This window comes from Corythoichthys intestinalis, chromosome 9 (genome assembly GCF_030265065.1).
Source record: "Corythoichthys intestinalis isolate RoL2023-P3 chromosome 9, ASM3026506v1, whole genome shotgun sequence".
Taxonomy (NCBI): Eukaryota; Metazoa; Chordata; class Actinopteri; order Syngnathiformes; family Syngnathidae; genus Corythoichthys; species Corythoichthys intestinalis.
In genome coordinates, this window is record NC_080403.1 from 28,350,418 (window position 1) to 28,362,784 (window position 12,367).

The following is a 12,367-nucleotide window of genomic DNA, read 5'->3' on the forward strand; positions in this document are numbered from 1 at the left end:
ATCATCAGACTCATCGCAATATTCCTTACATTCAAGACAAAAGAATGATTAAATATGTTAATAGTTTAACAAAGGTATATATAAAATGCATGAATAACGATCTTCAGATTAGCATAATAAATATGTAATGTATTTTGTAAAAATTATATACAGGTGTTAATAATGAATAAACTTGACCTGCAGACTCCTCTGGAATAAAAGAGATAGAAGCAAAGTGGGGCATGACATTTCGATGCCCAGGCCCTAGGTGTCACATCCAACTGACAGTTTGGTACCATACATGCCAATGCGTAGACATACTGTATGTCCATAGACTTCATAATACTTGACAGGACACGGGAAACGGGGCTGAACCATAGGGGACCTATTTTCAAAAACTTTAAATTCAAATATTCTCAAAATCAAAGCTGCTACCGACCTAAAACCAAAACAGAAACCTACCTTAGCCATATATGAGTCTCCATGAGCAGCGGCATCAAAAAATTCAAAGTCGTTCAAATTCAAAGTAACAAAACTTAAATTTCTTTAAAATTCTCAGATTTTACAAAAAGTTGTACAAAAATCACCAAATGCAGAGATAATCACCTATATTTTCAGGATCAAAAGCAATATTAAACATATCATAAAAGTTTTTGCCCAAAATAGCAGCTTAATTTTTTTTTAAATTTACTGTGTTTTCAACAGATAATAAATCACTCAATTTTCACATCAGAAACTTAATACTTGAGGAAAACATGCAGAATCAATTATAAATAATATATAAATACATTATTAATAAATCGTATATACAATCACCAAAAAAAAAAAAAAAAAAAAAAAAAAAACTATTAGAATAGAATAGAATAGAATAGAATAGAATAGAATAGAATAGAATAGAATAGAATAGCCCTTTATTGTGTACAATGAAATTGTGGAGCATTTCCCTTTACTGTGCATTATAAATTAAAATCTCAAAAGTGACTTGCAAGTATAAAATCTAAATAAACAAATATAAAATGCGTATTAGACAGTCGTATGTTCAGGCAGTGCAAATAATCGAAGTGAATGAGCAGCAGTTTGACAGTTAATGCTTTGAATATTGCAGGTGAGAAAGTATTGAACATAGAATATTACATGCAAATGAATATTGGACGAAGGCTTGTGTTTTCCGGTCAGCTTCCTCGACTTGCCCGCGTACGTTCATCACAGAGATCATCCTGTTGAACATCTCCAGAATGTCAGCCGTGTCCCTGTGTTCCTGCTTGCCCGTGGTCATGGCGAGGAGCCTCAGCCCGGCGACTGTGTAGGGGTTGACGATCGCCATAATGAGCCCGACGCTCTGCTTCTCGATCGAATAGGGCGACATCACCTTCTGGGTCAACTTGTAGCCTGCCTTGACAGACATGTAGTTCTCCCAGATGGCCAGCACCTTCAGGCTCGAGACTCGGGTTGTCCTCATCCTCTCAGGGTCCTACAAAAAATGTTTGTTTTAGAAAGATAGGTCTTTTGATTCATCCTTTTCATGAAGTGAATAATGCTGCGCACTTACTTCAGCTCCAGGACACCTGGGCAGCACCATAGAGCCGTTGTTGTGGAAGCTGCTGTTGATGTTCTTCCAAAGGTGCACGGGGTCAAAGTAGACCTGTAAGATCTGCTTGTTGACGTCGGCGTAGGGGTTGGTGGATTATAGATATGGACGTAAAACAGTCTTGATTCTTGGTTAAAAGCAAAAACCAGGCAGTTGGCAGTTATTTTACATAAATTTGTCGAAAAATATAATAATTACCTTGACTCCTCGAACAAATCACTCCTGGGACAATCCTTGTTGTTAGTATGCGGTCCAGATTTCGTACTTTTTGAATGTAATACAGGCTTTGTGTTCAAAAGCATGTGAGAGTCATTCCCACCGACTTCTAATAAATGAAGCTGAGTCACACAGTCCCCTTCGGGCCGGTGGGGAGCAGAGAATACCTAATGTGACCTGTCAAGTATCTTGAAGTCTATAGCATGTCTATACACTGTCTCTATGCACACAGAACATTTCAGTTATGTTGAATTATATACAGTACTGATATTAAGACTTCGTAGTCAAATCTGAATTCACTCACTGTCTACTAGAACTGATATTTGTCTACATTAGTATATACCATTGTACCTCAAAAGTTTAAAGTTTAAGTTTAGCTAACCCTTTTCCAAGGTAGGTTTGTAACATTGATGGCTATAGTCTTTCTGTCACGCTGGCTTCATGTACATGTGCTAGTGCTAATGAGAATCACTCACGATGATAGGTAGGGTGACCAAACGTCGTCTTTAGCCCGGACAAGTCCTAGTTTCACATCCTCTCCATAGCGTCTGGCCAGGTTTTATAAATTCATGGAAGTCCGGTTTTTATGATTCTTCACGGGACCAATTTGAAGAGAAACCCTCAGGCCGCTGGGGGCAGCGCCTGACGTGTCTCCTACTAGTAGGGAGGGAAGGAGCAGTTCTTGTTTTTGTTGGCAGTTTACCCCTTGTATCATGGGGCATTACCGCCATCTACTGTCTTGACAGTTTGGCAAGAGATCAGGCAGTTACAGACTACAATAAGGAGTAGTTCTAAGAGACGTGGCTCGATACACCTTTCTGTAAGTTTATCCCGTTAATGTGGATCATGTGTCTTCTGTTGTATATTGGGTTATATGTGTACACAGAGATGCAGTATCTTGTATTAGTCTTGGAATTGTTCTGCATTCGTGTATTTGGTTGAATGTTAGTATTATATTCTAAGTAGCTGTGTTTCTTATGCCTTAGGGTTACCTCATCTATGTTAATAAAAGGAAATTCAAAATTGACACGGAGGAGTATTTCTTCACAATTAGCGTGTGTTAAAATTGAGACTTTGCACAGAATACTACAGTACTGCTGCCTGTGACGTGTTCCCAGAGCGCCTGCCCAGTCTTAGGTCTTTTACGATAAACGCGTATATAATGGCAACTGCTGACTTATGTCAGAGATTTGTACTGGCATGATCTGTAAAATCCTGTTTGGTGTCGCATCGTTACGCCGCCGATGTTTGTAAACTTTTATAGCAAAGTTTGATTTTTCCTTGGCTCCCGGGCACTTGCTAATTGGGTTGCTTGGGGAGCTAAGCCGCGCTAGGCAATACGGGAAATGTAATTTTGCACTGCTGCATTTCGAAGCATGCTGGTTGAATAGTTTGTCAGCTTATTGTTGGTTATTGTTTGCGTGCAATCTAGAACATTGAATGAGAATAACAATTGAGTGGGAATAACAATTTGTCAACGACAATTGCCGTGATAGTAATTTATAAAAATGTTTAGTTGGCACATACCCTACTGTGTGTGTGTATTGATTGGACTACATTTCCATGGGTCTGCAACTCTGCATGCATTATAATATTCTTTTTAAAATAATCATTTAATTGCTTTTTGTTTTTTTAATATACCAGAGTTTTTCTATCCAGACGGAGGAGGCACACTTTAAATATATTAAATTGTGCATCTTTGAGTGAACTTTGAGTAAAATTCAAGTATCTCAAGGCCGGGCTGAGTGTCCTCTTTTTTGGAATTTAAAATATGGTCACCATATGATAGGCCCTTCTATATTTTAGATCCCTGGGTTTGAGCCTACCTTAGCCTGTTGGAAAAGGTGGCCTTAGTTAAGAGTAGCTGTCAGAATGATCACATTGCTATTGGCTACAAAGATGAAAAGGTCAGATAATGGCAACACAATTCACTATGGGGGTAGACTCTGTGCTTGTAGTTAATCTTCACCTCACACACTGACACAATCAGCATTCAAAGGTCATACTAGAAAAAGAAAGCAGTGTGTCATAGAATAGGAAAGCCGGCAACATTGGACGAGAAACGGCATAAAGGACTACAATGGTTGCCATTACTGAGTTTCAGAGTAAGTCTTTCTACACTTTTGTTATAAATGGCTATCTGTCAGTCATATAGCACAACAGTTGAACAAATGTTATAGTCAGTGTGTTTCAAATGACCAGACTTCAGTAGATTTATTCTAAATAAAAACCTTTTACCTTGAGCCTATAAGCAGGCACAATGCAATGCAGCATACCAGCCTCACTCAGACTATCCCAGGTTCAATTCTTGAGTGGAACATGTCAGAATAGGCACATTATCTCTATGCTTCTTTGGGCTTACTTCGGCTTTCGTACTCATTGAGTCAAAAACAGTTAAATGCTAAGAATTTTACAAGGTGTGAGTGGTTGTCTGTATGTATGTTGCCTGCCATTGGCTGGTGACCAGGCTACGTTCCTCTCACCCGAATCAGCGAAATTAGATACAGATCTTCACCATTCTGAATTATAAAACAGGACTGGAATCTCTTGTAGATACAAACATAATCTGCGATAGGAACTAGGCGGAGATAGGAAACTATTGTCAAGGATGTAGTTGAAAGTGCAAAACAAATGCGCAAAACATTTAAAATACACATCTTTGTGTTTCCCGAAAGTTAATTTAGGATTTTTTTTTTAAAATGACTGTTTTCTTTCAGAGATTGGAATTGGTGTTTTGGGATTTGGTTTATTCTTTCTGCTGTTTGGTGTGTTGCTGTACTTTGATTCTGTTTTACTGGCTTTTGGAAATGTAAGTAGAATTTCATTTCATTCTTCCTGTAATTTAACAGATCTTTTATAGATGAACATTTATAAAGAGTTCTAATATGGATTCAGTCCTTTGTTATTGTTTATATTATATTTTCTTCCTACAGATTTTGTTTTTGACAGGTTTAACGTTCATCATTGGTATCAGGAGGACAGCACACTTTTTCTTCCAAAGACACAAGTTCCGAGGCTCATTCTTCTTCCTCGGAGGTGTGTCGCTGGTGCTTTGCCGTTGGCCAATCATTGGTATGATGGTGGAAGTTTACGGCTTCATCCTGTTATTCAGGTCAGTTGCAAACATTGACAAATTAAGAAAGTAAAAAGTTTGTGCAAAATGTTTGAACCTAAAAATTAAATTGATTTGCATTAGTTTTGTTGCACACAACATACAATATTCAGGCAGAATTCTGTTGTTTGTTGTTGCAATTGTTGAATTGTTTAAAATTCCCCTTAAATGTGGCAAATGGAACCAGAATAAAGTGACTCCTAAAACTAAATGTCTAAAAAGAGAAAAGAAATTTGCTTCCTTTGTGACTAGTATTGTTATTGACTGTGAGCACCAATACAGTACTGGAGAGCTTGCCCACTACGTTCTAACTCTTCAAGCATCCTAAAATACAATCAGAGGTGGGTTGTAACACATTACATTTTGTCCATTACATTTACTTGTGTAACATTTTGAGAAAAATGTACTTCTAATTGTAGTAAGACATACCAGTACTTCTCTTACTGCACTACTTTGGTGTAGTTGTTACATTTTGACTCTTTATTCTACATATATTAGATTTACTTGATCTTTGCCAGAAATGCCTACAGTGGCTCTATCGGGTTTCACCAATGAGACGATATAACAATAATCACACAACTCCATTATGCCAATCAGACATAACGATACAGTCACATGGCCACAAAAAATCTTAGAGTCAGAGGTCCTACGATTACGCTGACCTGTTCAATCACATGGCATCTTCAAAGCACCCTAACAAATAAACAATTTCACAGATAGTGGTGCATTATGGCATCAACATTACTCCAATGTGCGTGTTTCAACCTCTCCAGTTTTTTTCTGGGCACTGATAGATGACGAAAAACCAGGTAAATTATAGTTTTCATTTTATGGTAGGAAATGTTTTCTCTATAACACTTATGCTCTTTGGATGGGTGGTGTTTTATTTCTGTAGACTTTTGTAGTATTTCTTTGGCCTAAAACGGTCACGTAATACGCTACAGTCAGGGTTGTTAATAACGGCGTTAGAGTAAAACAGCGTTTCTAACGCCATTTTTTTTTTCAGTATTGAATAATCCAATTCATTACTTTTTGATTTTTTGATAATAACTTTTTGATGATTACCCACCTCTGATTACAACTATTTGAACTGTGGGAGAAAGCTAACACGCCACACAAAACCACGATGGTTTATCTCCAAGGTAGCAATAGGAAGAAAAGATTCCCTACCTTGTGTTTCTTTTAGTTGTAGTTGTTAAGACAAAATATGGAAGTGAGTGGCACTGATTTTTTTTTTTTTCATTTACACGTTTTCCTACTGTTTGTGCTTGCTGTTCTTTTCATAGGTCTTTCTTTCCAATGGCACTGGGATTTGTGCTATCAGTGGTTAACATCCCATTCCTCGACGCTGTAAGAATTTACCCTGGAGATAAGCCAAAATGCTTCATTTTTGTTAGTTTTACTCAATGGAATTGTTAATAGCATCCTTTTTTTTCTTTACAGTTTTTGCAAAGTGGCTCCAGTGTGGTGTGAGCCCATATTCTGACACTGTGGAGAATTTAACAAACCTGTTGGAAAGTTGTTCAGAAACTGGAGAAGATACTTTCAACCAAGTGTTTAAAGAAAGTGTATTATTTAAAAAAAGAAAAAGTATTATACAGTATTGTGATTTATTTTATTTATCTATTTATTTTTTAAAATTTAGTTAATGTTCACACCATGCAGTGAGGCATATTCGTTCCATATTAACTGCCAGCCATTCCAAGAGCAGGGAACCCCATATATTTTGGCATGTTAGAGCAATTTCACAGATTTTTTTCAAGCCCGACTGAATAACGTGAAAAAAGACTATGCAAACATTTCAACCAACAAAATTAACATTAGGTTGTCTTCTCTCATGTGGAAAAAAAAAGTTAATAGCTGTTTTCATTCTAGAGTAATCAGCAGTGAACTATAGGCCAGTTTCAGCCAATATTCCTAAATACAATACCGAGAAAAGAGTTAAAAGAGAAACACCATGCAGAACAGTGTCTTTGATACATTTTGTTTACTTTAGCAACAAACAACTGACTATAAAGACTGAGACTGCTTTTGATAACATCTTATTTTCTACAACTATACAGTGGGGCAAATAAGTAGTTAGTCAACGACTAATTGTGCAAGTTCTCCCACTTGAAAATATTAGAGAGGCCTGTAATGGTCAAAAATGGGTAAACCTCAACCAGAGAGAGACAGAATGTGGGGGAAAAAATGAAAATCACATTGTTTGATTTTTTAAGAATTTATTTGCAAATCATGGTGGAAAATAAGTATTTGGTCAATACCAAAAGTTCATTTCAATACTTTGTTATGTACCCTTTGTTGGCAATAACGGAGGTCAAACTTTTTCTGTAACTCTTCACAAGCTTTTCACACACTGTTGCTGGTATTTTGGCCCATTCCTCCATGCAGATCTCCTCTAGAGCAGTGATGTTTTGGGGCTGCCGTTGGGCAACACTGACTTTCAACTCCCTCCACAGATTTTCTATGGGGTTGAGATTTGGAGACTGGCAAGGCCACTCCAGGAACTTGAAATGCTTCTTACGAAGCCACTCCTTTGTCCTGGCTGCGTGTTCGGGATCATTGTCATGCTGAAAGACCCAGCCACGTCTCATCTTCAATGCCCTTGCTGATAGAAGGAGATTTTCACTCCAAATCTCTCGATACATGGCCCCATTCATTCTTTCCTTTACACAGATCAGTCGTTTTTGCAGAAAAACAGCCCCAAAGCATGAAGTTTCCACCCCCATGCTTCACAGTGGGTATGGTGTTCTTCGGATGCAATTCAGTATTCTTTCTCCTCCAAACACGAGAACCTGTGTTTCTACCAAGAAGTTCTATTTTGGTTTCATCTGACCATAACACATTCTCCCAGTCCTCGTCTGGATCATCCAAATGCTCTCTAGCGAACTGCAAAAGGGCCTGGACGTGTACTTTCTTCAGCAAGGGGACACGTCTGGCAGTGCAGGATTTGAGTCCCTGGCAGCTCTCTGTAGGTCATTCACTAGGTCCCCCCGTATGGTCCTGGGATTTTTGCTCATTGTTCTTGTTATCATTTTGACGCCACGGGGTGAGATCTTGCATGGAGCCCCAGATCGAGGGAGATTTTCAGTGGTCTTGTATGTCTTCCATTTTCTAATAATTGCTCCCACAGTTGATTTCTTTACACCAAGCGTGTTACCTATTGCAGATTCAGTCTTCCCAGCCTGGTGCAGGTCTACAATTTTGTCTCTGGTGTCCTTCGACAGCTCTTTGGTCTTGGCCATAGTGGAGTTTGGAGTGTGACTGACTGACTGAGATTGTGGACAGGTGTCTTTTATACTGATAATGAGTTAAAACAGGTGCCATTAATACAGGTAACGAGTGGAGCCTCGTTAGACCTCATTAGACCTCGTTGGAAAAGTTAGAACTCTTTGACAGCCAGAAATCTTGCTTGTTTGTAGGTGACCAAATACTTATTTTCCACTCTAATTTGGAAATAAATTCTTTAAAAATCTAACAATGTGATTTCCTTTTTTTTCCCCCCACATTCTGTCACTCATGGTTGAGGTTTACCCATGTTGACAATTACAGGCCTCTCTAATCTGTTCAAGTAGGAGAATTTGCAAAATTGGAGGTTGAGTAAATACTTATTTGCCCCACTGTAATTGGGTAGGTAAGTTTATGTGTGCGTCTGTAAGTGTTTCTATTGTGTTTAAGTGTGTGTTGCCAAAGCTACACCATGTACAGTTTAGCTTAGTGCACAGTAAAATAACAGACATCTCTGTGCTTTTCTCACCTTCTTGCTGGTGCACTTTCAGAATTGCAGACAGTCAAGCCTACAACAGGGGTACTGTAATATACCCTCAAACTGGATCGCTCAAGTGAACTTTCTCCTTCCCCTCGCATTTCTGAAGATATTTAAGTATATCTTTTAATGGGACAACAGTGACATAATGACACTTTGACACAATGAGAAGTAGTCTGTGTGCAGCTTATATAATAGAGTTAATTCATTTTTCCCTCAAAATGACTCAAAATATAGCCATTAATATCTAAACCCCGGGCAACAAAAGTGAGTACACTGCATAGAAAGTACATACATCCCTAAATGTCCAAATTGAGTACTGCTTGTCATTTTCCCTCCTCAAGAAAGCCCGCCCATCTCATCAGACCATAGGACATGGTTCCAGTAATCCATGTGCTTTGTTGTACTCAATTATACTCACTTTTGAGATACACTGTAGCGTGAGTGACGCATTGGCTGGTCTGAATGAGCATTAGATCAATGTGTTAAACCGATTACACAAAGGGCCTAGTCCTGGTTTTTGTTCCAACTGAAAACGCACAGACAGTTTAACCAATGAGGTTTTTGCCAAAATATGCCACACCTGACTGAAATCAACTGATTACACTTGAATAGGTGAATAGGTGTCCTCTCTAGTGGTTGGAAGGAAAATCTGCACCCAGTGACCCACTAAACCCTTTGTGGAATTGGTTTGAAACCTGTGCTTTATCTTCTCTCATTTTGCCCCCGCTAATCAGCTAAAAATAGGGCTACCAGGTTGTCGTTCTAGCTTTGGAAGCATTTAAAATTGCACTCATTTCCACGTGTGTGTAAAGCTCTCTTTTGTAATAGTGACTCAACTGTAGGCACAACTAAAGAGTGCGTTCAATGGCCACTCTGAGAAAAGAGTTTCAAAATAATCCCTTTAATTACCATCTGGAAACGCACACACAAAAAAAGCGAAAGAACACAGAAGAAATGATACAAATACTTAAAGTACAAATTGTGGTGTCTGTGAACAAATAGCAGATTGTTATCAATATTTTGAGCATGCTTTTTTGATGATTTTTTTTTTTCTTTTTGTAATTTTTTACAGCAGCTAGCTGTTGACAATATTGTGATGTAGCACGTTGTGGTTTTGGGTAGTGGGAGTCTGTTTTTCTGGAACTATTAATACTACAACCCACGTTGGCGGGAGGGTTAAGGTTTGTATTGCTAGCACAAAAGAACACAAAGAAGTTCAGAATATGGAATTTAATTAATATAATAAAGATCTTTATATTACGCATTACATACAGTATATTCATTGTCGTTATACAATAAAAAAGCTCATTGCCAGAACTAGCCTCCAGAACAACCCCGTGTACTTAGTATTGAAGAGCAATAACACACCCAACCCTCAAGAGGAGAGGCATGACTTGTTATTTTATGAATGCCATGTTTTGAGCAGATGACTCACAATAACAGTTTTGACTCAACTTTGTCTTGATGTGAGAGTATCTGAATCAATTGGTTAAATATATATATATATATATATATATATATATATATATATATATATATTTTTTTTTTTTTTATGATCTGTGCTGCACATCCTCACGAGGGTCACGGGTGTGCCAGAGCTTATCCCAGAGAATAATGAGATGTAGGCTGGTTACATCTTCAATTGGTTCCAGCCAATCGCAGCTCAAATTTCAGTGTAAAATGGAAATTCATTGCTTTATTTCAGAGTAGTGTTTCTGATCATGTCTTTTTATCTCGCTGCACATTGTTGCTAGACAAAAAGAGCATAAATGACTCATATTAATTTGTTACAGAGATCCACTATTATGTACCATATTTTTCGGGCTATATGTCACACCTGAGTATAAGTCAACCAACCCCCCCAAAAAATAAATAAATGCACAATGAGGAACAGGGAGAAAATGCCAAATTAAGGAAGAGGTAAAAAAACACATATATAAGTCACACTGGCATATAAATCACATGTTTGAGGGAATTTTATCAGAGATCAATCAGAGAAAAAGGAATAAATGTTATACATTATAGTAATAACAATAAAATGGCGAACAACAGGCAAAATATGTATAAAAAATAGCCTAACCAACATAACATAACAACCCTCAATCTTTCTCCAAATCACTACTAAATTCACGAAAGTTGTCATAGTCAGTATCACTACTGAATAACTCTGCCAACTCAGGAAGTATAGACCCTACCCACCGACGTCATAAAACCACGTGCTCGCTGTATGGTTCCGCCCACTTGTCCGTCATTTTGTCTCTGTATTAGCATTGGTTTCAATTGATCGAGGAATTTAAAATGCATTTCATGGAAGACCCGGTGCTTTCTGATGCCGTAAACTCACTGGATGTGTTGCATAAAAGGCGTTATGTGGAAAAGCTTCGTTCTATACAGTCGCCAGATCCATATTTGATGCCCAAATCGATGTTTTTCGACCCACTGTCTTCGCCCTGTCTGCCTGACACCTGCTACGCTGATATTTACAATTATCTTGTCCACACAAAATCAGCCTATTCTCACGAAAATTTGAAAAACACTTTAAGAGCTTGGAGGCTTATAAATACTTTGTTGCTGGTTTGGTGAAACATGTCCTCGTCCACGAAAATTCGGCAGGAATCTATCTTGTGCTTGGAAAGGTGAGTTACGAAATTTTCAATTCAAAATCTTTTGTTATTGCTAACATCCACTGTCAAGTCTAATGTATTTCATGTCGTTTGTCAATGGAGTTAAGGCTTTTAATGTTTATATGGTTTAGCGATAGCACTCTCACTACATACATACGTGTATGTTGTCGGCGATTAGCCTAGCAATGATCTTAATTGTGGTTATTTGTCAGCTCCGTAGACGAGGCCAGTTTCTTTCACTTGGTACCAGCTAAATATTATTCAAAAAATAACGATGGTGGAAGAAAGGGAAGTCACAAACATCTTGAATTTGAAACTATGTCGTACTACGTCGTATGTTGTCGGCGATTAGCCTCGCAATGATCTTAATTGTGGTTATTTGTCAGCCCCGTAGACGAGGCCAGTTTCTTTCACTTGGTACCAGCTAAATATTATTCAAAAAATAACGATGGTGGAAGAAAGGGAAGTCACAAACATCTTGAATTTGAAACTATGTCGTACTACGTCATATGTTGTCGGCGATTAGCCTCGCAATGATCTTAATTGTGGTTATTTGTCAGCCCAAAACCCTCTAAGTATATCTTAAATGCATCTTACCGGATATAAAATGACTACTACATAGTCTGTGGTGATTTTTTTGGTGCCCAGTTTTCACGTCGAATTGCAGCCGTCCATTTTGCTGTCCTTTTTGGAACCCTCGGAATACGGTAAAACTTCAAGTCTCTCCTTCCATCTTCTCTGTTAGTGCAACCAACAGCCACACACGCCTTCACCATTTTGATTATTAATGTTAAGGAGCAGAAAAACACGCCGTAAATAGGAGAAATGTACGTAGCCGTAACAGGTTAACACTATGTTTTGACGGACAAGTGGGCGGTACCATTCAGGAGAGTGGAGTTGTGACGTCACGTGGGTAGGGTCTATAGGGCATGCCTGAAGTGCTCTCTCACGGCTGTCAGTTTAAGTCGCAAGTCAACCTTTATGGGGCGCCGTTTGTAAAGCAGCACATGCTTAAAATTAAGACATTTTCTCCCATTTAGCGCCACACAGTGTTTAAAGCGTGGTGTGAAATTTTTAGA

At 38.3% G+C, this 12,367-nt stretch overlaps 1 protein-coding gene across 1 annotated transcript; it reads left to right on the forward strand.

Annotated features, from left to right (window-relative positions):
* Positions 1–881: 881 nt before the first annotated feature.
* Positions 882–6,894, forward strand: golt1a (golgi transport 1A). The gene is made up of 5 exons (XM_057845286.1): positions 882–3,888; positions 4,501–4,592; positions 4,717–4,895; positions 6,182–6,245; positions 6,339–6,894. Exons 1-5 carry the CDS (start codon positions 3,864–3,866, stop codon positions 6,366–6,368), a joined length of 390 nt encoding a protein of 129 aa, XP_057701269.1. The 5' UTR covers positions 882–3,863; the 3' UTR covers positions 6,369–6,894.
* The last annotated feature ends 5,473 nt before the right edge of the window (positions 6,895–12,367 follow it).